The sequence below is a fragment of the Zalophus californianus genome, chromosome 13 (assembly GCF_009762305.2).
Source record: "Zalophus californianus isolate mZalCal1 chromosome 13, mZalCal1.pri.v2, whole genome shotgun sequence".
Lineage (NCBI taxonomy): Eukaryota > Metazoa > Chordata > Mammalia > Carnivora > Otariidae > Zalophus > Zalophus californianus.
In genome coordinates, this window is record NC_045607.1 from 53,323,653 (window position 1) to 53,350,551 (window position 26,899).

The window sequence follows — 26,899 nt, forward strand, 5'->3', positions numbered from 1 at the left end:
TTATGCTAAGTGAAATAAGTCAGTCAGAGAAAGACAAATATCACATGATCTCACTTATAGGTGGAATTTAAGTAACAAAACAGAGGAACATAGGGGAAGGGAGGGAAAAATAAAAAAAGATGAAATCAGAGAGGGAGACAAACAACAAGAGACTCTTAACTATAAACAAACTGAGGTCTAGTGGACCTCAGTTGGGGTGGGGGGATGGGTTAACAGTGTGACGGCCATTAAGGAGAGCACTTGTGATGAACACTGGGTGTTATACGCAACTGATAAATCACTAAACTCTTCCTCTGAAACTAAAATAAACAAACAATGTTTGTGTTTCAAATGGATCATATCTTCAAAAGGTTCAAAACTGAAAGGTATAAAAGGCACAAAAAAATCTCCCCCTAATCCAGTTACTCTCTTTGAAAAGCTTTAGGATCTTCACTTTTGTCTCTATTTTTCTGAAATTGCATAATGCTTTGCCCTCAGGTGGGTCTATTTCTTGTCTTGGTGGTGAATATGCAATGGGTCCTTTCAATCTGGTAACTCATAACCTTTAGTTCTGAGATAACTTCTTAAATAATTTCATTGCTGATTGACCTCTCCCTGTTTTTTCTCTTATCTCTTCTTTCAATATTACCTACTATTCAAAATGACCCTCAAATTTTCTTGCCTTTTCTCTCCTGCTTTTCCACCTCTGCCTTTTTTACTCTAATTGCTAGATTTCTTCCATCTTCATCTCCCAATGCTTCTACTGACATTTTTCATTCCTGATTTCATATTTCTAATTTCTAAGAGTATCCCCTTTTTTTATAGCATCTGGTTCTTGCATCATGGATAAAATATACTCTCTTTCAGCTCTGAAGATATTAATGCTACTTGTTTGTTAAATCTTCTTTTCCCTGCAGTTTCTGATTCTTCCAAATTATTTTTTTCTCTCCATTCTAGAGGCTCTCCCCAAGCATCTGGTAACTCTTGGTTGTCTTCTCTCAATTAAGGTAACTGTAAAGGTGACACACTCATATACCCACCCATATACCCACCACCTAGATTCTGAACTTGAGGATATAGGGCTTGATAACTGTGGTCCTTCACTGGAGGAGGATCTGGTGGGCCATTTATTAGGAGACTCCCAACATCAGTATCATTAGGTTTTTCCTTTTGGTTTGGTCAGATGATCTATAGAAGAGTCTTCTAAGCTCCCACATAGAGAACAGAAATCTGGGTGCTAGCTTTTGGAGAAACCAATAGAAAAAGGAGGCTGGAAGAAATACTTTCTCAATATTCAGCATTGAGTATGCTATCTTCCTGGTTTTGCTAGTCTGGAGACTCTGTATTTTATCATCTCCAGAGATTAAGCCACTCAACTCCCAGTTCCCACGAGAAAGTGAGAGCAATCCCAGGGTACACTGCTCTTGGGAAGGAGATCTCAAAACCCAATTGCCTCTAAAGCAAAAAGCTTTCATTTAACCCTCCTTATTTACCTACTACTGCTATTCCAATTCCTAATTCCAGAGTATCTGGTGCTTCCAGTTCACAAACCTTTTGACTATCTAACAAGTTGTCTGCCAACTGTTTATTTAAAAGAGATTTAACAGGTTTTTTCCCAAAATAGTTGTACCATTTACTCTCCCACTTACAAAGTATAAGAGTTCCAGTTGCTCTACATCCTTACCAACATTTGGTATTGACAGTCTTTCCAATTAGCACCACCTAATACGTATGTAATAAACAGTCACTGTGGTTTTAATTTGCATTTCTCTGAAAAAAAGTAAGGTTAAGCATTTTTCATCTCATTAATGGTTATTCTATCTTCCTCTATAAAGTGTCTGTTGAAATCATTTGACTTTGGGAAAATAACTTCCCATCTTCCCTGGACTTCAACTTCCTCATTATTAAATGAAAGTCACTAACTTGTATATCTAGTGCCTTTCAATTCTTATATTCATAAGTTCCAGGTAGTGTTGTGGTTATTAAATGCCAGAGGTAATCAAAAATTCTTCTGACCCGTGGCAATAACCCAAGACAGCTGGCGACAACTCGGGCCTAGAACCTTTACAGTAACTGCAAGTTAACACTTGTTTAGTCCCATGTGGTTAACAAAGAACTTTCATTTTTTTCACTTCATCCTTAAAACAACCTAGGCTCAAATGTCACTAAGTAAGTAGTAAAACCAGGATCTAAATCTAAGTCTTCTGAATTCAGGTTCAGCATTCTCTTAATTAAAACCTGTTGCATACATGAATGTTCATAACAACACTGGGGCGCCTGGCTGGCTTGTCAGTAAAGCACGCAATTCTTGATCTCAGGGCTGTTAATTTGAGCCCTACATTGGGTATAGAGATTACTTAAAAATAAAAGCTTAAAAAAAAGGAATATTCATAGCAACATTACCCAAGTGCCCATTAACAGAAATTGATAAATATATGTGGTATGTCATACAATGTAATACTAAGCATCAATACAAAGTTCACACAACAATATGAATGAACTCACACACACAATGTCGAAGGAAAGAAGCCAGACATAAAAGAGTACATTTTACATGATTCCATTTAATATGAAGTACAAAAAAGAGGCATAATTCATCCTTGCTATTAAAAATCAGAATACAGGGCGCCTGGGTGGCTCAGTCGTTAAGCATCTGCCTTCAGTTCAGGTTATGATCCCAGGGTCCTGGAACTGAGTCCTGAACCAGGCTCCCTGCTCAGTGGGGAGCCTGCTTCTTTCTCCCTCTCCCATTCCCCCTGCTTGTGTTCCCTCTCTAGCTGTCTCTCTCTGTCAAATAAATAAATAAAATCTTAAAAAAAAAATCAGAATAAATAAATAAACAAATAAATAAATCCATGTGGAAGGACTTCTGGTAATTTTCCATTCCATGATCTGAGTGCTTCTTATGAGTTATACACTTACATTAGGCACATTTCGTTGCATATGTTATACTTTTTTAAGATTTTATTTATTTACTTGACAGAGAGAGATCACAAGCAGGGGGAACGGCAGGCAGAAGAAGAAGCAGGCTCCCTACCAACCAGGGAGCACAATGCCGAACTCGATCCCAGGACCCTGGGATCATGACCTGAGGCAAAGGCAGACGCTTAACTGACTGAGCCATCCAGGCGCCTACCTCCATTGTACTCAAATAAAAAGATTTTTAAGTGCTCATATGCTACATAACAGAGAGCTTTTGAGGATTAAATCCACTACATTTTACTTTTCTAGGCACCACCCTCTAACCCCGCAGTTCCCAAACCTAGCCAATCAACAAAATCACCTGCAGTCCTTCTTGAACATATAGACTCTCTCAAGCTAGAAATTCTAATTCAGAAAACATGTGACAGGGGGCCTGTGAATGTTTTTTTTTGTAATCCCTATATGATTCTGCTGATTGATTATTCATGGAATTGCTCTACAAAGTGATTAACAGAATTTTGAACCCCTTTTTCACATGCACAACATACAAAAAATTAATGTAAAGTAGCTGAATGTTCACATGAGTGCTAGAAGACTTTATACACACCCGGTAAGGGTGTGTCCATCAAAGGCCTACCTCTGACCCTATATGGTGAACATATGCAAAGTGAGCGATGCTACACAATAAGATTAAAACCCTAAACACGGGAAAAAATAGAATAGTCTTACCACAGAGTTTTTCTTGGATCCTATGTGCCTCAGCTAATCTTTCTTCAGCAGCCCGTCTCCCGAGACCAGCTTCCTTTCTAGCAACGGCCAGGTCATATTCCAGGCTTTGTCGCAATGCCTCTCCTTTTTCAACCTCAGATCGCAGCTTGGCAATCTGGCTCTCGTAGCTTGCCAGCTAAAACAGATTTCGAGATCATGAACCAATATTAAAATATGGCACCAAGATTATGAGATCGTGCACCCAAACATTTAAATGTCTTAGAGAAATGTTTCTATAATATTGATAAGACAAGAATTTATGAATTTATATTTTTCTAAAAGACTGGAAAAGAAGTACTAGCCTTACCAAATGACACTCATTAGTTTTCTAATTTTAGAGAAGCCACTAGAGAAAAAAAACAAAAAATGCTTATATGATCCTATAAAAATAAAGAGAAATCACAACTTTTTTTTTTTTAGGTAGGCTCTTTGCCCAATGTAGGGCTTGAACTCATGACCCCAAGATCAAGAGTCACATGCCTACCGACTGAGCCTGCCAGGAGTCCCTTAAAAATTGCAAGTTTTAATCAGAAATAGTCATGGCTAAGAAGTGAAAAATGACACATAGTAAGTACTTTAAAATTCATTCTCTCCTCTCCGCTTCCTATTCCTTATATGAAGTCAAGAAGCAAATTGCATCAAAGCATAGTTCAGTAAATATTGTCTGCATTATTTCTCTTGATTATGACATTACTGACAGAGCATGAAGTAATAAAAGTGCCAATTTTGCAGGGATTTTAATGAACTAATATCTAATTTATCTAATATCGAGACAAGTAGATAGTTAATAACTAGACCTAATTTATCTAATAACTTTTCATGAGTAATGTGACAGAAGATAAGTCAGAGTCAGAACTAAATGACTTATAAAGTCCATTCCCACTCCAAAATTCTATGATCTAATCAGTAATCCATAAGTAATATTAAATACTTCCTATGTGTCAGGTACAGTGAAAGATATAAAAACAAACATTATAGAGTCCCAGATCTCAAGTAATGAAATGCTATAGAAAGGCATACAGGACAAGTTTTATAAAAGAGGTAAAAATGTTACAATAGTTCAAAGAAAAGTAAAATCATGTCTTGCTGTGGTCAAGAAAGAGATGGTGGATGAGAGAGAATGCTAGAAAGGCATCACGTAGGAAAGCACTGAGCTACTATACCAGACTAGAAAAAGATGGTCCCAATACCAGATAAGAAAAGATGAAAGAATTTCCAAAGGGCAACATCAGAAATTACCACAAGTAGCTGTTAATATGTAAAATGCAGCAGAATTACACACTTTTCCATGTATAAATAAAAAATAGTAATTTTTATTTTTAAAAAATTTTAGCAAAGTCAACATCTTCAAAATATTTATGCTTACAAAATAAGAATTTACAAATATCTTTTAATAGTAAAGAAAAAATCATAGAATCTTAATTACGTATTCAAGATAACTTATTTTGTTTCAGAATCACTCTAACCCTCCCTGCCCACTGTCCCCCCCCTCATAAGACTAACATTGTTAACATTTGGGCATTCCCAGTCGTGCCAGGCATTCACCTGTTTGCCCCCAGACCCCTCCCTATTCTTCTACAGCTATGCTCTGTATTGTCGAACTACATTTCCCAGGTTCCCTTGACAACTGGCCTCTCCGGTTTGACCACTATGAGGCACTTGTGATATACTTATAAGGGCAGAAGTAGTGAACCCAGGGTAGTTCTCCCGCTCCAGATCTACTTTCAGCAGCGTCCCTGTCTTCCCTGTTGCTTCAAATTCTCCTGGATAGTCCCTCCTGTCAATCACTGAAGATCCCTTTGCAGGTAGAAATGGGATACTTTTGCAGTGATCCATGGCATACAGTGGGATCACAATTACTTAAATTATCATGAGCAGTTTATAATAAAATGCCAGTTGAGGGACAAGCCTTGGGGAGATGAGGTAGCAACTGCACTTAATCATTAGGGCAGCATTGTTTATTTCAAGACCTGTAGGGTAGGAAGGTTAAATGTGACTATGTTAGAGAACTTATAAAAACAAAATGATAGGGGCGCCTGGGTGGCTCAGTCGTTAAAGCGTCTGCCTTCGGCTCAGGTCATGATCCCAGGGTCCTGAGATCGAGCCCTGCTTCGGGCTCCCTGCTCAGCGGGAAGCCTGCTTCTCCCACTCCCCCTGCTTGTGTTCCCTCTCTCTCTGTCAAATAAATAAATAAAATCTTAAAAACAAAATGATAAATCTCAGAGCTTTAGAATCTCAGTTCAAAACAGTCAGAAAGCCAGAGTTTCTATGCTGACTAAAAGATTCTCTTATTTCTTATAGCTCCATGGCTGAAAAGGCTAAAGATCAGACAGAAAATCTAATTATGGGGACTGCAGAATTACAAGTTGAATGAAGAGTCTCACCAAGTTTCTAATGTTAAGATAGTATGTATCAGTTGGGCATTAAGTAGGAAGGTAGGAAATGGGATGAGGGCTTTGGGAATTAGACAAAAACCTGAAAATCATAAACTTCCAAATCCCCTCTAAACATCCCTCACCAACAAAAGCAGCTTCTCCTCTCTGTCTGAAATAATTAGCCTTCCCTGGCTTAAAGACTTAACTAATGAGCACGCCTGAAACAGTTGCCTTGCAAGAGGATTTGCAAGCACACGTCCACCACTCTTTGTCACCATGGATAAATTCAGATCTCAGTATGTCGTAGGAGAAATGCATAGTCTGCTCCAGGAGAAAATAGCTTATGTAGCAAAAGAAATGCAAGATCCTGCTAATCTTGTATTAGCAGAAACCTGCAGAACATACATAGGATTGGTTTGGATTTAATAAGCTAGTTCTAACAGTTTGCTAGGATGGGTGGCTGTAAGTTAAATTCAACACCAGCCTACAATCACTTAATAAAGTCCAAACGCCAGCACTTTCCTGACATAATATGGAGACTTAGGAGATGGGTGTGGTTTAATGTGAGCAAACCAGAAACCTCCCCTTTCCCTAACTACATCCTCTTCAAGATGCAAAGGAACTCAAATGATACAAACGTAGTTATCTGAAAGGGCACCTGCTCCCCAGTGTTTATAGCAGCAATGTCCACAAGAGCCAAACTGTGGAAAAGAGCCCAGTTGTCCACTGATAGATGAGTGAACAAAGAAGATGTCGCGTATATATATACAATGGAATATTACTCAGCAATGAGAAAAAATGAAATCTTACCATTTGCAACAACATGGATGGAACTAGAGGGGACTATGTTAAGTGAAATAAGTCAAGCAGAGAAAGACAATTATCATATGATTGAAATCATATGTGGAATTTAAGAAACAAAACAGAGGATCACAGGGGAAGGGAGAGAAAATAAAATAAGATGAAATCAGAGAGGGAGACAAACCATAAGAGACTCTTAACTATAGGAAACAAACTGAGGGTTGCTGGAGGGGAGGTGGGTGGGGGGACGGGGTAACTGGGTGATGGGCATTAAGGAGGGTGCGTGATGTAATGAGCACTGGGTGTTATATGCAACTGATGAATTACTGAACTCTACCTCTGAAAGTAACAATACATTATGTGTTAACTGAATTTAAATTAAAAAAATAAAAGTTGAAAGCTCAAAAAAAAAAAGAGTGCAAAGGATATTCCTAATTAAAATGCTAAAAAATACACTGGAGTGGACAGCACAAGCATCCTTAGAAAGCTCTGGTAGCTAATCTCCATACACCAGGGATTATAGTAGATGATGCAGGTAATGGTGGATACATCACGATTGAGATGGACTCCCCAGTTTCAATTAAAATAATGGAATTCCAGCATGGTGAAGTCTAAGTGGTAGCAATTAACCAAGAGAAACAAGGTGAGAACAGTTACTACAGTGGACAGCAGGATTATAGTAGTAATTCTAGCCTCCTGACCCCAGGTATTTGTGGTGGCATCTAATTGATTATGTTGTACATAGGAATTAAAGAGATGGGCAGCCTTCTAAGGCAGCTCTGTCCAATAGATACATAACACAAGTCTCGTGTAATTTTAAATTTTCTAGTGGCAACATTTTAAAAAGAAATATATGAAATTAATTTTAATGTCTTTTATTTAACCTAATATATCCAAGATTATCATTATATCATGTAATCATATGAAAAATTATTAGTGAAATGTTTTGCATTTTTGTACCAAGTTTTTAAATCCAGCATTTTACATTTACGGTACATCTTAATTCAGACTAGTCATATTTCAAGTGCTCAACAGACACATGTAGCTAATGCCTACCATATTCAAAAAGCAGTTCTAAAGCATTATTTGATCTAAATTAACAAACAATAAGAAAAACAAAAGATCTAAATCTGATGAGCAAAATCCTAACTTGAGCCTCTGAAATATAAAGTCCTACGTTTCTATCATTGTAACCTTAGGACCATCTCCAAGAATAAGAACTGCAGCTGCTTTTTGCATATCCGTTATATGTATATATTAGTGGGGGGGGGGTTGCCTCCTCCCCTCTGGCATCATATGAAGAATGTTGGTAAGAGTAAATTTTCAATTAAATTCATGAAGTACCAAATTATAAAGACCTGATAGTGAGGATGTGTATCATCTGTGAGATGGATGCAAGGATAAGTAAGCCTTTGTGTCCTCCATTTTGGCAAGGGTGGGAGCACCTTTGTATAGAGGATATTTGAGTTGCAACCTGCAATGTTATGCAGAAACAAGCTATTGCTGTATGGGAGTGACATATGAGCACAGGGGTGATAGATCATAAGGTGTGGACTGCCAATCATTTGCCCATCGATCTCTGGTCCATTCCCCAACACCCTTCATCTGCTCTATTATACAATTCCCATGCTCCACTGCCAAATGGCTTGACTTCTAGCAATGTCTCTGGCAATAGCTGCATCTCTTTCAAGGTCCGACCCCCCTTCTTTTCCTCCAACATTTCAACACTGAACAGCCCTTACCATGGCTCTACCTCCCCCCAAACAGCCCCAACTTCAAGACTCTGGTCACATCATCTCTTCCCATTGGCCCTCTGGCCTATAGGCGGTGGTGGCTTCCTGCTATTACTTATCTCTGGGTGACCTCACCATTCTCTATTTGGATTCCTAGGTCTTCCATCACTTGTACAACCAATTCCCTCTATTAATGTCCCTCTTTTTTCCTGACTGGACAATATTTGATTTCTCAAGCTACCCACACAGCTGATAGAAACCTAGCCTCTGCTCATGAGGTTGTTTTCTCACTTAAGGGTTCAACACACGCGACAGCAGCAAAGCGGGATCTCCCTCCTTGAAAACAGGTCTGCATTCTTTAACATCTTCATGCTCAGCCAGCTATCTTCGAACCTCTTCCTCTCTGTGGCATCCTCCATATCTTCCCTCAGATCCTCTACAGCATGCCTCAGCCTCTCAGAGAAAGGTTTGTTACAACTTTTATGCCATGACCCTCCCTGCAATCTGGCAAAGCCTTCTCAGAATAAAAAAAAAAAATCAAAGTATAAAAACAAATATGTGAAATAAAAGCAAATCTGTGATGCCACAATGTACTTCTTTAATAAGCCACTAAATAACAAGTTCTACATACAGGAATCACAACCAGTGTAATTTCAAGGTAGTGACAGGTATAAACAATATTTTGAAACTTGCAATAACTGAATTGTGTATATGTGATTTCTACTGAATATAAAGTCAAAAGTCCTGCTAATACTACGATGGTTTGTTAAAGGAGGGCCAACTGGGTTAAGCCTTTCATAACTGAAAGAAATGCTTAATGAGTTAGAGGTTAATAAACATAAAATATAATTTTTCCACATCTAAGTATATGGATTCCTTGGTGTCTCTGTTTCTAAGGATTCCCTCTTAAGAACCCCTACTCAAGAGGACTGGCTAGATCAGTCAAACAATATCTTCAGGTCCTGAAGCCTAAAAAGTCTACTACTTGGTCCTAAGTTTCCAGTATCTTTTGGCTAAAGAAAGTTATACTGCTCTTCTTTACCCTCTTCCATCCTCGTTTCTCTAGAAGATTTTCCTGTTCTATCATCACTGTCTGGACCAAGGAAATATCTGAATAGCCTCATGTTCTCATGTGCTATTTCACACATCTCTATGACCGTGTTCAAATGATTCTAATGACCACTGCAACACTGAAAATCCTGTGGCTTTGTCCCATCCCAATCATCCACATCAGTGCAACTTAGTCTCATCTAGAAGCAGTGAGTCTTATAAGCAACTCCTCTCTCCATACCCTCTGCCTACTAATAAATCTCAAAAGTAATCTTCTATTTCTAAACCTGTCAAAGAAAATTGAGGCTCAGAAAAATTAAATAATTTATCTAAGAACCCACAACAATAAAATTCCTAGAGATTTTAAAGGTATTTATTTTTTATTGAGATATAATTGACATATTAGTTTCTGGTACCCAACATTTCATATTTTGTATATATCGCAAAATGATCACCACAGTAAGTCTAGTTAACATCTGTCACCATACAAAATTACAAATTTTTTTCTTGTGATGAGAACTTTTAAGATCTACTCTCTTAGCAACTTCCAAATACATGGTACAGTATTATTAACTCTAATCACCATGCTGTATATTACAACCCCATGACCTGTTTATTTTATAATTGGAAGTTTATACCTTTTGACCCCTTTCACCCATTTTGCCTACCCCCTACCCCTAACCTCTGACAACCACCAATTTGTTCTCTGTATCTATGAGCCTGGTTTTAGGTTTTTTGTTTTTAGATTCCACATATGAGATCATACTGTATTTGTCTTTCTCTGTCTGATTTATTCACTTAGCAGAATGCCCTCAAAGCCCATCCATGTTGTCACAAAGGGCAAGCTTTCATTCTTTTTATAGGCTGAAAAATAGTCCATTTTGTATGTGTGTGTGTGTGTATACAAACACACTATATTTTTTGTATCCATTCATCCACCAATGGACATAGATTTTATTTTATTTAATATTTTATTTTTAAGTAATCTCTACACCCAAGGTGGGGCTCGAACTCACAACTCCAAAATCAAGAGTCACATGCTCGGGGCACCTGGGTGTCTCAGTTGTTAAAGTGTCTGCCTTCGGCTCAGGTCATGATCCCAGGGTCCTGGGATCAAGCCCCGCATCAGGCTCCCTGCTCAGCGGGAACACTGCTTCCCTTCTCACACTCCCCTTGTTTGTGTTCCCTCTCTCGCTGTCTCTCTCGCTGTCAAATAAATAAATAAAAATCTTAAAAAAAAAAAAAAAGAGTCACATGCTCTACTGACTGAGCCAGCCAGGCACCCCAGATTTTAAAGATATTTTATGCCAATCACCAGTATGATATGTATTAGCATTAGAAGTATCTAATAAAGCAAATACATGGCCTTAGTTTTTAGATAGTTTCATTCCTCTCTGCTCTGCTTTATAATGGGCATATTTAGAAATTATATGACTAAAAAAATTAGTATATAATACAAGTAAAATCATCTAAACAAATGACTGAAACAATAAGAATGAATAGTAATATGAAACTGGAATTGAACCAAATATAACAGCCTACTGCGAGAAAATTATCATTCTTCCCTGAAATAATTTCCTATCTCTTTAATGTGAACACATATAACAAAACATTTTGATCAAATAAGAGAGAAGAGTGTGGTCTAAGAACTCTGATGACAGGGGCTCCTGGGTGGCTCAGTCGGTTAAGTGTCTGCCTTCCGCTCAGGTCATGATCCCAGGGTCCTGGGATCGAGCCCCACATCGGGCTCCCCTCAGCGGGGAGCCTGCTTCTCCCTCTCTCTCTGTCTCTCACTCTCTGTCAAATAATAAAATCCTTAAAAAAAAAAAAGGACTCTGATGACAAATGCAAATATATGTGAAAGAATATAGAAGAATGATCATCACAATACAATTACTCCCAAGTAAAATGCATATTTGGTTTTAAAAAATAAGTTTTGGAGATTATAAAACAATTAACATACATTTAACAAATATCATTTTATATTCAGTATGTAATATTACAATGTCAATAAAAGCAATTGCTGCAATTACCCTTTAAATTATCTCAACTGCCACTAAAAGTACAAATAAAACAGTCATATATTCATTGCTTGCTGTTTTAATCAGAAACTCCTGTTCCTTAGACAATCTGAAAAAAGTCATTTTTTTATTCAACACATAGCCACTGAGGACCTACTGTGTGCCAGAAAGAACCATGAGAGATACAGGGACAAAGCATGGTTGTAGCTTTCATCTCTCAGGAAGCTTATGGACTAATGAAGAGCAGGTAAGCATGAAATAAATGTTTTGGCTCTAAAATAACTGTAACAGCATGTAGGAGAGCAAAGAAAGGGGTCATTCGTTTCACCTAGGGGTGCTTTAAAAGATTTCCTGACGGGACAGCATCAGAAGTCAGCAAAAAAAGGAAGGAAAAAACACTGTTTATGCTTAAATGTCAATAAATTACAGCCACTATTATAGAGCATAGGCACTTTACAAATTTTATTTCCCTTAATTATCACAACACCCCTTTGGCACCAGCATTTCACAGTGACAAAACAATGATGTACAGGATAAATAACTTGCCCAAGGTCACATTAGCTTGTAAATGGAAGAGCCATGAATGAGTCCAGATTTGTGTGACCTGATATTCTTCCCACCACACCAGGCTGCCTAAGCTGAACTTAAAAAGTAAAATTTAAACAGAGGAAAAAGAGAAAACAGAAAAAACACAACCGACAGAAGTGATATAAACATATAATTCATGAATTATCTTAGAGGAAAAGAGAGCTACTACCCTTGGAATACATACACATACCAGGAAATATATATATTTATACATACACATATAAAAGATATAATGATATAACAAAACAAAGAGAAACTAGGACAATTTATGAATTACACTATGACTAAAAATTCCATACTCAGGGGCACCTGGGTGGCTCAGTAGGCTGTGTGGCCGACTCTTGATTTCAGTTCAGGTCATAATTTCAGGTCCTGGCATCGAGCCCCTCATTAGGCTCCCAGCTCATCAGGAAGTCTGCGTGGGGATTCTCTCTCTCTCCCTCTGCCTCTCCCCCTACTCACACACATGCGCTCATTCTGTCTGTCTCTCTAAAATAAATAAATCTTTTTAAAAAAAAATTTTTTTTAAATTATACTCAGATCTACTTAAGATTGTTCCATGATCGAGCCATAAATAACCTAATTAAAATTTCAAAAATGTCTAATTTACAAATCCTTTAGTCACTAAAGGCATTCATCAGTTACTTTTTTATCAAGTTTAACCCGTTAATTAAAATAAAGACAACATACAAATACCATAATTCATTAAACTTCTACTTAACACTCCCTCCTATACAGTTCCACTATATTAAAAAAAAAAAAACTATTTTCTTTATTATAATTTCCTTTTTTTTAAAGATTTTATTTATTTATTTTGACAGAGAGAGGGAACACAAGCAGGGGGAGTGGGAGAGGGAGAAGCAGGCTTCCTGCCGAGCAGGGAGCCCAATACGGGACTCGAACCTAGGACCCTGGGATCATGACCTGAGCCTAAGGCAGACGCTTAATGACTGAGCCACCCAGGCACTCCCTATAATTTCCTTTTCAAGTTCAAGAATATCATGGCGATGTTAAACATGGAGTCTGTAATATGAAATGAATCCAAATAACCAAATTCTACTTTTAACATTATTTGAGAGAAAAAAATTCTACCTCTGCATTGTGCTTAGTTGTTATTTCTAATTTTTCTTTCTTAGCCCGATGGAGTTTCTTTCTGAGATCAGCAGTAATGTCCAAGTCTGCTTCACTTTTAAACATTTGTTTTACATCAGATGAGGCATTCTTCAACCTATAAAATGAGATAATAAAATAAAATTCTCACTGTCTATTTCTGGTATTTCTAATAACTTATTTTTCAGAAATCACAAGGAACATGATATGGTCTTTGCCCTAAAGAAACTTAAAATCTAGTAAAAGATGTCGATTGCAAAAGCTAGGTAGAAATACAAAGTAGTGTATGACTAGAAACAAACTACCCTTTCAAGATGGTACTTAAAGAATGATCCTATCACAAGCTGTGTAGTTCTGTTTCGCTTTTAAGATTTTATTTACTTATTTGAGAGAGAGAGAGAGATAGTGAGAGAGAGCACAAACGAGGAGGAGAGGGAGAAGCAGGCTTCCCACTGAGCAGGGAGCCGGACTCCAGTCTCAATCCCGGGAGCCTGGGATCATGACCTGAGCCAAAGGCAGATGCTTAGCCGACTGAGCCACAGACTGCATAGTTTTGGAAAATACTGAGTTCTTTTTACCTTTTAAGTATTATATTCTATTTATTGCAAATGTAATAAATACATATTACAAAAAGAAAAAGCGTGAGTGACAGAATATAGATTGGGGATTAAAAAGAGCAGACTTAAGGGCGCCTGGATGGCGCAGTAGGTTGAACTTCCGACTCTTGGTTTTGGCTCAGGTGTGATCTCGGCATCATGAGATTGAGCTCCACGATGGGCTCCACGCTGGGCACAGAGTCTGCTTGGGATACACTCTCCCTCTGCCCCACCCCCTGCTCTCACTCTCCCTCTCTAAAACAAATAAATCTTTAAAAAAAAAAAAAAAGCAGACTAAAGCACTCTCTCCCCAAAATTAAAAATTTAATGAAAGTATCAGCAAAGAGAATTTAGAGATAAAAATCCACAAGGAGAAAGAGCACAGAGATGAGCAATAGCAATAAAACATTAGAAGTTGGAAACCAGGTGGATAAGTGGTAATTGATTTACATAAGAGAACTGAATTTAAAGCCAAAAATGGGGAAAGCAACCTGATTTACACCCAAAAGCTCAATTGACAACAGCTTTGAAAATAGGGTAAAAGTAGAGCAGAAAACAAGATAATTGATTGAAAGTCTGCCAAAGAAATGAGATTCTCAGATCCTCTACTCTATACACCACACAACTGAGTACCGATCTCTCTCTCACTCTGGCAGAACACTAGGTAAGCGTTTATTCCCTGGAGAGGATAAAACAGAAGATCTGTGGATTAGAGACATCAGATACAAATGGTATAAGACCCCATACCAAAAATAGGAGACTCAAGGTAAAAATTATCTAACAAGTGAAAGCCCTGGTCTTCTACAACATCTTGTGTGCCAGGACAATGGCAGCCAAGCAGAAAATGGAAGGTGAAAAACCAACAAGGTGAAAAAGACCTAAAGATGCTGATGCTAGGGGTTCTCCAACAAACACCTTAACCACATCACCCTATAGAGAATGCCATAAACACAAAGCCTTACACACTGAGCTTCCGATCAGCTAAATGAGAACAGTCAGCTAAGGATCACCAGAAGTTAGGAAGTAAGAGTTAGAAAAACAGAGACCAAATCGGGGGACAGAGAGGAAGAACCCTCAAAGATTATGCAGGTAAAAGGGAACTTTAAAAAGAGGGGGGGAAAATACCTTCAGAAAAATAAGAAAAGAAATAACATCCATAAAACAAAAACTTAACGTGATAAAAAATGAAATATTCAGAGAACCAAAAAAAAAAAAGAATGCTTGGAAATCAAAACACAAACTAAGGAATGAAAAGCTAATTAAGTAAATGTAAAAAAAAAAAAATCTCCTAGATGCCTGAAAAAATTCCAAGGGAAAATAATTTCCACTTGGAATTTTATGCCCAAGAAGTTACAAGGGAATGAGAAAGATTATTTCAGATCTACAAGGCACCAAAACATTTACCTCCCATGAACTTTCTCAAGAGGACCTAAACTGAGAAAGAGAAAGACATGGGATCCCAAAAGTAGGGTATTCAAAACAGAAAAAAATAGCAATGGGATCTCCAGGATCGTGAAGAAAGGAACAGCAGGTGATGGTCGTGTCCCTGAGATGAAAGCACAGCACCTAAAGGGCAATCTGTCTCCGCTGGACTACTGGACTGACCGAAACCTCCAGGAGTGACTTCTTGAAGAAGATGGAAACAGAAGACAACAGAATGCTTCAGGGGGAGGAGTGAAATTCATGAAGGGGATTAAGAATACACTTCTTGCGTCTTGATGAACACAAGTAATGTATGGAATTGCTGAATCACTACATTGTACATCTGAAACTAATATACTAAAACTGGAACGATACAGAGATGAGCTTGGCCCCTGCACAGAGTATAGTGACAGATGGCAGCCACCCTTTCCGTAAGCATAGCATAACATAACACAGACTTGTTTAATCACTATCTTGTACTGAAATTAACGTATCATTGTGTGTCAACGATACTTCAACACAAAAAATACAAAAATTTTAAGTAAATTAAATCAAATGAAAAATTTTTTAAAATAAAAATCATCTCAGAGTTGAACATGATTGTTCCTAGAGATCAAGAGGGTGATTTGTCACAAGCAAATGGGTACCGCTATTTTTCCTAATAGCAGTGAGTAAGCCTTGTAGAACATGAGATGCTTTAAATAACGTACATATGTAACTTTAATTTTTTTTTAATAAGACTAAAATAAAACAACACAGAGAATCAATGAAACCAAAATTTGCTTCTTTAAAAAGATCAACAAACTTGCTAAACCTTTGGCTAGATTGACCAAAAAAAAAAAAAAGAGAGAAGATTCAAATTATAAAAATAAAGAATGAGAGAGGGAATGATACTACCAACCTAGAAGGACTATAATAAACACTATGAACAACTCTATGACAACAAGTTAGACAATGTAGATCAAATGGACAAATTTCTAGAAAAACTGACATTATCAAAACTAACCCCAGGGGCACCTGGGTGGCTCAGTTGTTAAGCATCTGCCTTCAGCTCAGGTCATGATCCCAGGGTCCTGGGATCGAGCCCTGCATCAGGCTCCCTGCTCCGCGGGAAGCCTGCTTCTCCTGCTCCCACTCCCCCTGCTTGTGTTCCCTCTCTCACTGTCTCTCTCTCTCTCCGTCAAATAAATAAATAAAATCTTAAAAAAAAAAGCTAACCCCAAAAGAAACAAATCTGAATAGACCCATAACAGTTAATGATATTGAATTAATAATTTTAAAAATCTAAACACAAAGAAAGCTCAAGTCCAGATGGCTTCCCTAGTAAATTCTACCAAATATTTAAAAAAGAAATAATATCAATCCTCACTTTAGAGGAGGTGGAAACACTTCCCAGCTCGTTCTACGATTACCTAAAATCAAAGTGAATCAGATATCACAAGAAAGGAAAACTAGAGACCCATATCCCTCATGAATAGAAATGCAAAAAATCCTCAATAAAATATTAGCAAACCAAATCCAGCAACATCTTAAAAGGATTACATAACATGACCAAGTGGGATTTATCCCCCCCAAAAAAAATCGACTTAATGTCCAAAAATCAATTGAGGTAATACACCATTTTACTAAAATAAAAATTACATAATCATCTCAATAAATACAGAAAAAGCATTTGACAAAATTCAACACCTATTCACAATTAAAAAAAAAAAAAACAATGCAACGAACAAGGAATACGAGGAAATTTACTCAATCTGGTAAAAAGCATCTATGAAAAACCTACAGCTGGCATAATCATTGGTGAAAGACTGAAAACTTCCCCTAAGACTGGGAACAAAACAAACACGTCCACTTCTATTTGAGACTGTACTGGAGGAGAAAGAAAGGAAAGAAAGAAAGGGCATATATATTAGAAGGAAAGAAATAAAACTATCCTTTTTTTTTTTTTTAAATAAGCTCTATGCCCAACATGGGGCTTAAACTCACGACCCCATGTTCTACCAACTGAGTCAGCCAGGCACCCCAGAAGTAAAACTGTCCTTAATTGCAAAAGACATGATCCTGTAAAAATATCCTAAGAAATTCATTAAGAAACAAAAATACTGGAACTAAAAAAACAATTTTAGCAAGGTCACAGAATATAAGATCAATATACAAAAATCAATTACATTTCTATATACTAACAATGAATAATCCAAAAATGAAATTTAGAAAAATAATTCCATTATGATAGCATCAAAAAAATAGATTTAGGGGCGCCTGGGTGGCTCAGTTGGTTAAGCGACTGCCTTCGGCTCAGGTCATGATCCTGGAGTCCCGGGATCGAGTCCCACATCAGGCTCCCTGCTTGGCAGGGAGTCTGCTTCTCCCTCTGACCCTCTTCCCTCTCGTGCTCTCTACCTCTCATTCTCTCTCTCTCAAATAAATAAATAAAATCTTTTTAAAAAAATAGATTTAGGTAAAATAAAAATTATTGTAGAAAGAAATTAAAAAGCTAAATAAATGAAAAGACATTCCACATTCACATTCATGTATTGGAAGAGTCATTATTAAGGTGGCAATTATCTTCAAACTGATCTACAGATTCAACATAATCCTTACCATAATCTCAGCAGGATTTTTGCAGAAATTGACAGGCTGATCCTAAAATTTATATGGAAAAGCAGAGGACTCCGAATAACCAAAACAATCTTGTAAAAGAAATGGGAGAACTTTCACTTCCTATTTTCAAAATTTACTATAAAGCTACAGTAATCAGGGCAGCTGGGTGGCTCAGTTGATTAAGTGTCTGACTCTTGGTTTCCACTCAGGTCATGATCTCAGGGTCATGGGATCAAGCCCCACACTGGGCTCCACACTCAGCACAAAGTTGGCTTGGGATTCTCTCTCTCCCTCTCCCTCCCCCTCTGCCCCTCCCCCCACTCATGCTCTGGAGAGCTGTCTCTCTCTCTCAAATGAATAAATAAATATTTTTTTTAAAAAACTGCACTAATCAAAATAGTGTGGAATTAAATTAAGAAGACATGTAGATCACTGTACCATAATTGAGACTCTAGAAATAAACATATATTTGGTCCATTAACTTTCAACAAAGGTGTCAAGGCAATTCAGTGGGGAAAAAACAGTCTTTTATCAACAAATGGTGCTGATAACAACTGGATAAAAACATTCACTTAGACCCTCACCTCACACCATACATAAAAAGTAACTTAAGGGGCACCTGGGTGGCTCAGTCAGTTACCCACCCGACTCTTGATTTCAGCTCAGGTCATGATCTCAGGGTCATGATATCAAAACTGGCATGGGGCTCCGCACTCAGCAAGGACTATGTTTGAGATTCTTTCCCTCTGTCCCTCTCCTCCCTGCCACCCCCATGCTCACCTGCAGCCTTGCTCTCTCTCTCTCAAATAAATAAATGTTTTTTTTTATATTTTATTTATTTATTTATTTGAGAGAGAGCGAGTACAAACAGTGGAGATGGGCAAAGGGAGAAGACAGACTCCCTGCTGAGCAGGGAGCCCGAGGTGGGACTTGATCCCAGGACTCTGGGATCATGACCTGAGCCAAAGGCAGACACTTAACCAAATGACCCACCCAGGCGCCCCTAAAATAAATAAATCTTTAAAACAAAAAGATTCTCTCTCCCTCTCCATCTGCCCCTCCCCCACACTCCCCACCTGCATGCTCGCTCTCTAAAAAAAAAAAGTAAGTTTAAATGGAGCATAGACCTAAATGTAAAAACTGAAATTATAAAACCTCTAGAAGAAAACATAGGAAAAAAATCTTCATGACCTAAAGTTAGGCAAATATTTCATTGATATGAAACCAAAAGCACAATCCATAAAGGAAAAGAACTGGAGGGGCACCTGGCTGACTCAGTCAGTACAGCATGTGACTCTTGATCTCAGGGTCATGAGTTTAAGCCCCACATTGGGCATGGAGCCTACCAAAAAAAAAAAAAAGAAAGAAAGAAAAAAATTGGACTTCATAAAAATTTAAAACATTTGCACTTCAAAAGACATTATTAAGAAAATGAAGTCAAGCCAACAAATAGGAGATAATATGTGCAAATTATATATCTAATAATAGACAAAAGACTTGTATCCAAAATATATTTTAAAAACGCTTAAAGCTCAGTAGCAAAAAGACAATTAATTTAAAAATGAGCAAAAGATCTGAATAGGCTTTTCACCAATGAAGACAGACAAATGGCAAAAAAAAATCACATAAAAGATGTTCAATATCATTACTCATTAGGAAAACACAAATTAAAATTACAACATACCGCTTCATACTCACTGGAATGGTTATAATCAAAAAAGTCAATCAAAAAAAATTCAATCACTAGATTGTACACCTGAAACATATAGCACATTATGTTAATTAACTACACTGGAATTAAAATAATTTTTTTAAAGATTTTTATTTATTTATTTGACAGAGAGAGAGAGACAGCGAGAGAGGGAACACAAGCAGGAGGAGTGGGAGAGGGAGAAGCAGGCTTCCTGCAGAGCAGGGAGCCCGATGCAGGGCTCAATCCCAGGACCCTGGGATCATGACCTGAGCCAAAGGCAGACACTTAATGACTGAGCCACCCAGGCACCTCTTAAAATAAATTTTTTTAAAAAGATCAGAAAATAACAAGAGTTGGCAAGGATGTGGAGAAACTAAAACTCTTGTATATTGCCAGTGGAAATGTAAAATGGTTCAGCCACTTTAGAATACAACCTAGCAGTTTCTTTTAAAAAGTAACATAAATTTACTGTACAATGATGTAATGCAGCTCCTAAGAATCTACCCAAGAGAAATGATATCATCTCCACACAAAAGCTCACAGACAAATGCTCAGAGCAGCATTATTTATAACAGCCAAAAAACGGAAACAACCTAAATGTCCATCAGCTGGTGAGTGGGTAACCAGAATGTGCTATACCCATACAATAGAATACTATCCAGCAGTAAAAAAGAAACAGTACTGATACCTGTTAACAACATGATAAACCTGAAGAACATGCCTAGTGAAAGAAGCCAGACACAAAAGACCACATATTGTATGATTCCATTTGTATGAATTGTTCGGAAAAGGCAAATCTATAGAAACAGAAAGTAAATTAGTGGTAAATAGGAGTTTTGCTTCATTTAGCCAGATCCTAGAATTCTAGAATTCTAAAGAACAATTTAGTCATTAAAAATCATGAAAAGACATGATCCCAGAGTCCTGGGATCAAGTCCCACATCAGGCTCCTTGCTCAGCGGGGAGCCTGCTTCTCCCTCTGCCTGCCGCTGCCGCTCCCCCTGCTTGTGCTCTCTCTCGATCTCTGTCTCGCTCTCTCTCTCTCTGACAAATAAAATCTTAAAAAAAAAAAATTATGACAGATATTTGTGTGGTAAGATGTTCCATCCAAAAGTGAAAACATTTTTAACGAAGTCAAAAGTTTATATTTTATTCACTTATTTCATACCTGTCTCCAGAAAGGATTTAAAGTAGCTTCTAAAGATAGGTGGACAATGTCTCTATAGCAAATCCTATTTATAGGTGAAGTACGCGTTAGTCATCCTCCTTGCCCCACCCACATATCCCTGCTGAAAAGGCTGTCTAGATCAGTTATTCTCAAACTAAATATGAGCAAGGACTATTCCCCCAACAAATGCTGCCTTTGTAAAATATATTTAAAATGACTAAAATAACTGTCTTTAAAATGACTAAACAAGAATTTTTTTAACAAGAAATTTTAAAAAGAGATAAAACACAACCCCAAGTGTTTTATTACCAGATTTAACGAACAGAAAATTACTCTGTTACATGATTATAAAAGTTTCTAAACACTTTCAATTTCTGTACTTAATTCTTTGTAAACCACACTTTGGGTTGCGCTCTCTGAAATGGCTCAGTTTTATATTACAGACTCAGAGTTTTCTATTTTTCACATCAGCAATGAATCAACCAAAGCAGGCACCGCATCCAAAGGCAGATATCAAGGGTACAAAAAAGAGGAGCAATGGCAATTCTTGGAATATAAACTCCAAGTAAAAGAGCAGTTGGAACAGGAGCTAAAACCCAAAATCGTGAACGATGGCTGGGGCGCGAAGTTAGAACAACTAGAGCCACAGAGATGAGAGCAGGCCAAAGTAATGACCACACAGAAATGGGAATGAGCAGGGGCGTCTGGGGGGCTCAGTCATTTAAGTGTCTGCCTTCCACTCAGGTCACGGTCCTGATAAGGAAAATCTGAGTCTTAAGATGGCCGACCGAGCTAGTGAGGGAGTCCCAGCCCCTGCCCCGGGTCTCTTCTCGGTTCTTCTCCCTGCCCCGCTTTGCCCATGTGCCAAAAGTGACACGTATGCATAAGTAGAAGTGTATAAATTACCCCCTTTGTTTGTGCTCGGGGCTCACACCTTTGGAAACCACTCTCCTCTGAGTCCGCCAGCATTAAATAAACCTCTTATCCTCCAAGATCTCCGAGTGCCACTTGGTTCTTCCATCTGGCCATCCAGTCCAGGTCCATAACATTTGGTTCCCTGACCGGGAAACCCAACCACGCTGGCCCATTGTTACCACCGGTGTCGGGCAATGGCAGGGCGGTGACAGAACGAGGGATCGTAATGGAGAAGGCACACCCTGCCTAATTTTTAGCAGTCTCCCACCCCAGTCACCTCTGGCCAGCCCCACTCCACTGTTCCCACCGGACTTGAGGAGACTAGGCAGGCAAGGACCTGGTCCCAACATCGGATTCTGGTAAGGCCTGGGGCCCCAGGACCCAGACAGGCCCACCCCCACTGGGGTGGAAGAGGAGCCCGATCACCTCCCAGAGACCTATTAGAGGTCTCACTGGTAGGGATTCCCAGGGAGGGAATGTAATAACTTCTGGAGTGTGAATGTGTGAGTGAATGTGCAGTCCAACCTGGCTTGCTCAAGCAGACTGATTCTGTGACCCCACGGGCAGGCACGCTTAAGGCCCCCAGAAGCCTATGGAGTCTGAGTGGTCCCATCTGCGATTCCGTGGTGAATGGCCTACAGTCTATGGTGGCATCGGAATAATTTCCGATCACAAGTCACAATGCTGAGACCGCTACAGCTAAGCCTCGCCTAAGCTCCTTTGGGACACGGTCAGATGGGCATCTGATTGGTCTCCTCACCTCAGGAGGCAGCCCCCTTTTGTCTGTCTCTGTGCCACCACACATGGGAACATCACCATGGGGTCAGGGCAGAGTAAACCTACGGATCTAGAGACCATGATCAAAAATTTCAAGAAGAGGGGTGTGCCTAGGTGGCTCAGTTGTTAAGCGTCTGCCTTCGGCTCAGGTCATGATCCCAGGGTCCTGGGATCGAGCCCCGCATCGGGCTCCCTGCTCAGCGGGAAGCCTGCTTCTCCCTCCCCCACTCCCCCTGCTTGTGTTCCCTCTCTCACTGTGTCTGTGTCAAATAAATAAAATCTTTAAAAAAATTTTTTTCAAGAAGGGATTTTCGGTAGACTATGGAGTCAGGATGAACCCCAGCAAGTTGAGAACCCTATGTGAATTGGATAGGCCCACCTTTGATGTCGGGTGGCCTTCAGAAGGGACATTGGATGTCCTAAGGATTCGTCAAGTACGGCGAGTCGTAACAGGAGAACTAGGACACCCCGACCGGTTTCCGTACACTGACTCCTGGCTAGGAATCGCTCAGACCCTTCCCCCTTGGGGACGGTTCACTTGCAATAGGCAGGTAGAGGCCAGGGTCTTAATCGCCTCACCCAAGCAACCTAAAGAAAATCAGCAAAAGCCCCAGACTCCACAAATCCTAGCCGGAGATCCCAAGGACAAACCGACCCTGCCCCCATCATACATACCACCAAGACCACCTACACCTGGCCCTTCAGCTCCAGACACTCCACTGCCATTGGTTTCACCAGTGCTCCCAGGCCCAAAAGATCCACCTTCTCCAAGACCAGCAGCCAGGCTGCACCCCAGCCAGGTGCAAGTGCCCTCCAAATGCCCTACAAGAGACGTGGGAACTCGAGAGACGCGATGAAGAATGGATGGTCCAACCCTGCCATTCCATATGTATTATCAGCCCTTCTCCAACACCGACCTCCTCAACTGGAAACATAACACCCCATCCTACTCTGAGAAACCACAGGCTATGGTAGACCTCATAGAACCCCTCTTCCAGACTCATCGGCCAACCTGGGAAGACCACCAACAGTTACTCCGCACCCTGTTTAACACAGAGGAAAGGAGGAGAATAATGAAAGGTGCATGGCAGTACCTGGAAGAACACGCACCAGCAGGAGTCATCGACTCTGCTGCCTGGGCTAATATGACGGCACCTGAAGAGCACCCAGCATGGGACTTCACCACAACCGAGGGACAGGCCCACATCTGCTGGTACCAGGAGACCCTCCTCCAGGAAATCCAAGCAGGAGAAAGAAACCCATGAACATGACTAAGGTATCCTCGGTCACTCAACAACCAGGGGAATCCCCCAGGGACTACTGCGAAAGACTATGTGAAGTCTACAGGATATACGCTCCATTTCACCCCGAGGCACAGGAAAGCCAACAGATGGTAAACACCTCCTTCGTGGCTCAGGCTGCCCCAGACATCAGAAAAAAACTTCAGAAACTAGAGGGTTTTGCCGGGATGAACATCACCCAGCTAACAGAGATTGCCAATAAGGTCTACATGAACAGGGAGGTCGATGCCAAACAGGAAGCCGACAAAAAGATGAAAAAGAACGTCAGCCTCCTCACCGCTGCCCTGAAAGAAAGGACAACACAAAGGCAGGGAGACCCCGACCACCGAAAGGGGGGAGACCCAGAACCCCCATGGCAAGGGATCAATGTGCCTACTGTAAGGAGAAAGGGCACTGGAAAAACGAATGTCCCAACCGGGGAAAGGCTCAAAAGCCCAGCCGCTACAAGGAAAAACCCCGAGAGGAGGACCTCATAGGCCTTGAGGGGACGGATTCAGACTGAGGGGCACTGGGCTCTCTCCTCCTTGGCCCCCATGAGTCCACGGTCAGAATGAAGGTGGGGAGCAAACCAGTGATTTTTACGGTTGATACTGGGGCTGAGCACTCTGTTGTCACCTCCCCAGCGGCCCCTTTTGGCAAAAGGACTGTGACCATCCTTGGGGCCACCAGGATGCGGGCAGTACAACAGCCCTTTTTCCAGGCTCACCAGTGTGAACTCGGGGGCCACAAGGTTCGACATGAATTCCTTTATCTGTGTGACTGCCCCATCCCCCTCCTAGGCCGAGACATACTCTCCAAGCTTAGGGCTCAGATAACCTTTGAGCCCACCGGACACATTAGCCTCCGACTGAACCCAAGGCAAGAGGAGACGGGATTTCTTTCTTTCTTTTTTTTTTAAAGATTTTATTTATTTATTTATTTGAGAGAGACAGCGAGAGAGGGAACACAAGCAGGGGGAGTGGGAGAGGGAAAAGCAGGCTTCCCGCGGAGCAGGGAGCCCGATGCGGGGCTCGATCCCAGGGTCCTGGGATCATGACCTGAGCCGAAGGCAGACACCCAATCACTGAGCCACCCAGGCGCCCTAGGAGACAGGATTTCTAATACTAGCAATTACCACGCCAAGGAAGAAGAACGGAGGCTATTCTGTGCCCAGGCCTAACCAAGCAGCCCGCCGAAGTTCAGACTCACCTTCCCTTCAGTATGGGCTGAAAACAACCCACCTGGACTAGCCCGGAATCGGGCCCCTCTCATTGTTGAACTGATCCCAGGAGCCCAACCTCAGAGGCAAAGGCAATACCCCCTTCCACAGGAAGCTAAGAATGGCATCCAAGAACATCTGGCCAAACTCAAAGAAGCAGGTATTCTAGTCGAGTGCCAGTCGGCCTGAAATACCCTACTCCTGCCAGTCAAGAAGCCAGGCGGGAGATACCAACCAGTTCAAGACCTGTAGGCCATCAACAAGGTGACCATCTCTCTGCACCCAGTGGTCCCAAATCCATACACCCTCCTCGACCAAATCCCATGGTCAGCCAGGTGGTTCACTTGCCTAGATTTGACGGATGCCTTCTTCTGCCTCCACTTAGCTCCCCAGAACCAACCACTATTTGCCTTTGAATGGCCTGAACCTGATACAGGGCGCCAGAAGCAACTGACCTGGACGCTCCACCTGCAGGGGTTTAAACACTCACCAACCCTCTTTGGGGAAGCGCTGGCCGCGGGCCTCACCAGCTTCCCAAGAGAGGCCACACAATGCACCCTCCTCAAGTATGTGGATGACCTCCTCCTCGCCAGTGACACACAAGAAGACTGCATAAAATGCACCAAGGCCCTCCTACAGCTCCTGTCAGACTTGGGGTACCGAGCCTCATGGAAGAAGGCACACATCTGCTGACAACAGGTCCAATACCTTGGTTTCCTCCTCACCCAAGGGAAAAGAGAACTAGGGCCGGAGAGGAAAAGGGTCATCATCTCCCTGCCACAGCCCCAGACAAAAAGGGGCCTACGAGAATTCCTGGGGGCTGCAGAATTCTGCCACATCTGGATCCCTGGGTTCTTGGCAATAGCAAGACCTCTTTATGATCTCTTAGGGGGACCAGATCGAGAACCCCCTGCCTGGACTGAGGAAGCAGAAGCCGCTTTCACAGAGATAAAGACCGCCCTGGGGCGGGCTCCAGCCCTGGGCCTACCAGATGTAGAAAAACCCTTCAACCTCTTTGTGCATGAAAAGGAAAAAATAGCGCTCGGGGTACTCACCCAGACTGTTGGGCCCTGGCAATGGCCAGTTGCTTACCTGTCAAAGAAACTGGACCCCATGGCAGCAGGATGGCCACCGTGCCTCAGGGCACTGGCAGCCACAGTCCTACTCATCAAGGAGGCGGACAGACTTACCCTGAGGCAAGAACTTAACATCAAGGTCCCTCATGCAGTTGTGTCCCTCATGAACGCACAGGGACACCGCTTCCTTTCCAACTCTCAGCTAGGACAATACCAAGGGCTCCTCTGCGAAAACCCGCGGGTCACCCTCGAAAGAGCAAGGACATTAAATCCAACAACCTTTCTCCCCATGGAAGAGGGGCAACCAGACCATGACTGTTCTGAGGTAACTGATGCGGTCTACAGAGCCATCCAGATCTGCGGGATCAAGCCATAAAGAATCCAGAGCTCATGCTGTTCAGCAATGGCTGCAGTTACCTACCAGAGGGTGCCCAGAAAGCAGGTTATGCAGTAACCACAACCACTGAAGTCCTAGAAGCTAAGGCATTATCAGCTGGGTGGTCAGCTCAACAGGCTGAGTTATATGCCTTAGTCTGAGCCCTCACCCTCGGTGAAGGCAAGCGAGTCAACACCTATACTGACTCTCCGTATACCTTTGCTACTGTATATATACATGGAGCCATCTACAAGGAAAGGGGCCTCCTAACCGCAGCAGGAAAAGCTATCAAGAACAAGGAGGAGATGCTGACACTCCTCAAAGCCGTCTGGCTTCCAAAGGAAGCAGCAATCCTGCACTGTAAGGGACACCAGAAAGGAGACAACCCCACAGCATGGGGAAATCATCAGGCAGATGAGGCAGCCAAGA

The 26,899-nt window shown here is 40.8% G+C and overlaps 1 protein-coding gene across 11 annotated transcripts in view; it reads right to left on the minus strand.

Moving 5' to 3' along the window:
- Positions 1-26,899, minus strand: part of CCDC171 (coiled-coil domain containing 171) — a 316,174-nt gene that overhangs the window by 274,935 nt on the left and 14,340 nt on the right. For all 11 annotated transcript variants that reach the window (XR_003523902.1, XM_027616885.1, XM_027616882.1 and 8 more), the window contains 2 exons: positions 13,330-13,465; positions 3,631-3,805 (listed from right to left, as the gene is read on the minus strand). Coding sequence is in view for 10 of the 11 variants with exons in the window: in XM_027616885.1 (XP_027472686.1) it covers positions 3,631-3,805; positions 13,330-13,465 (311 nt within the window). In the remaining variant the exon portion in view is untranslated. The remainder of the gene's footprint in view (positions 1-3,630; positions 3,806-13,329; positions 13,466-26,899) is intronic.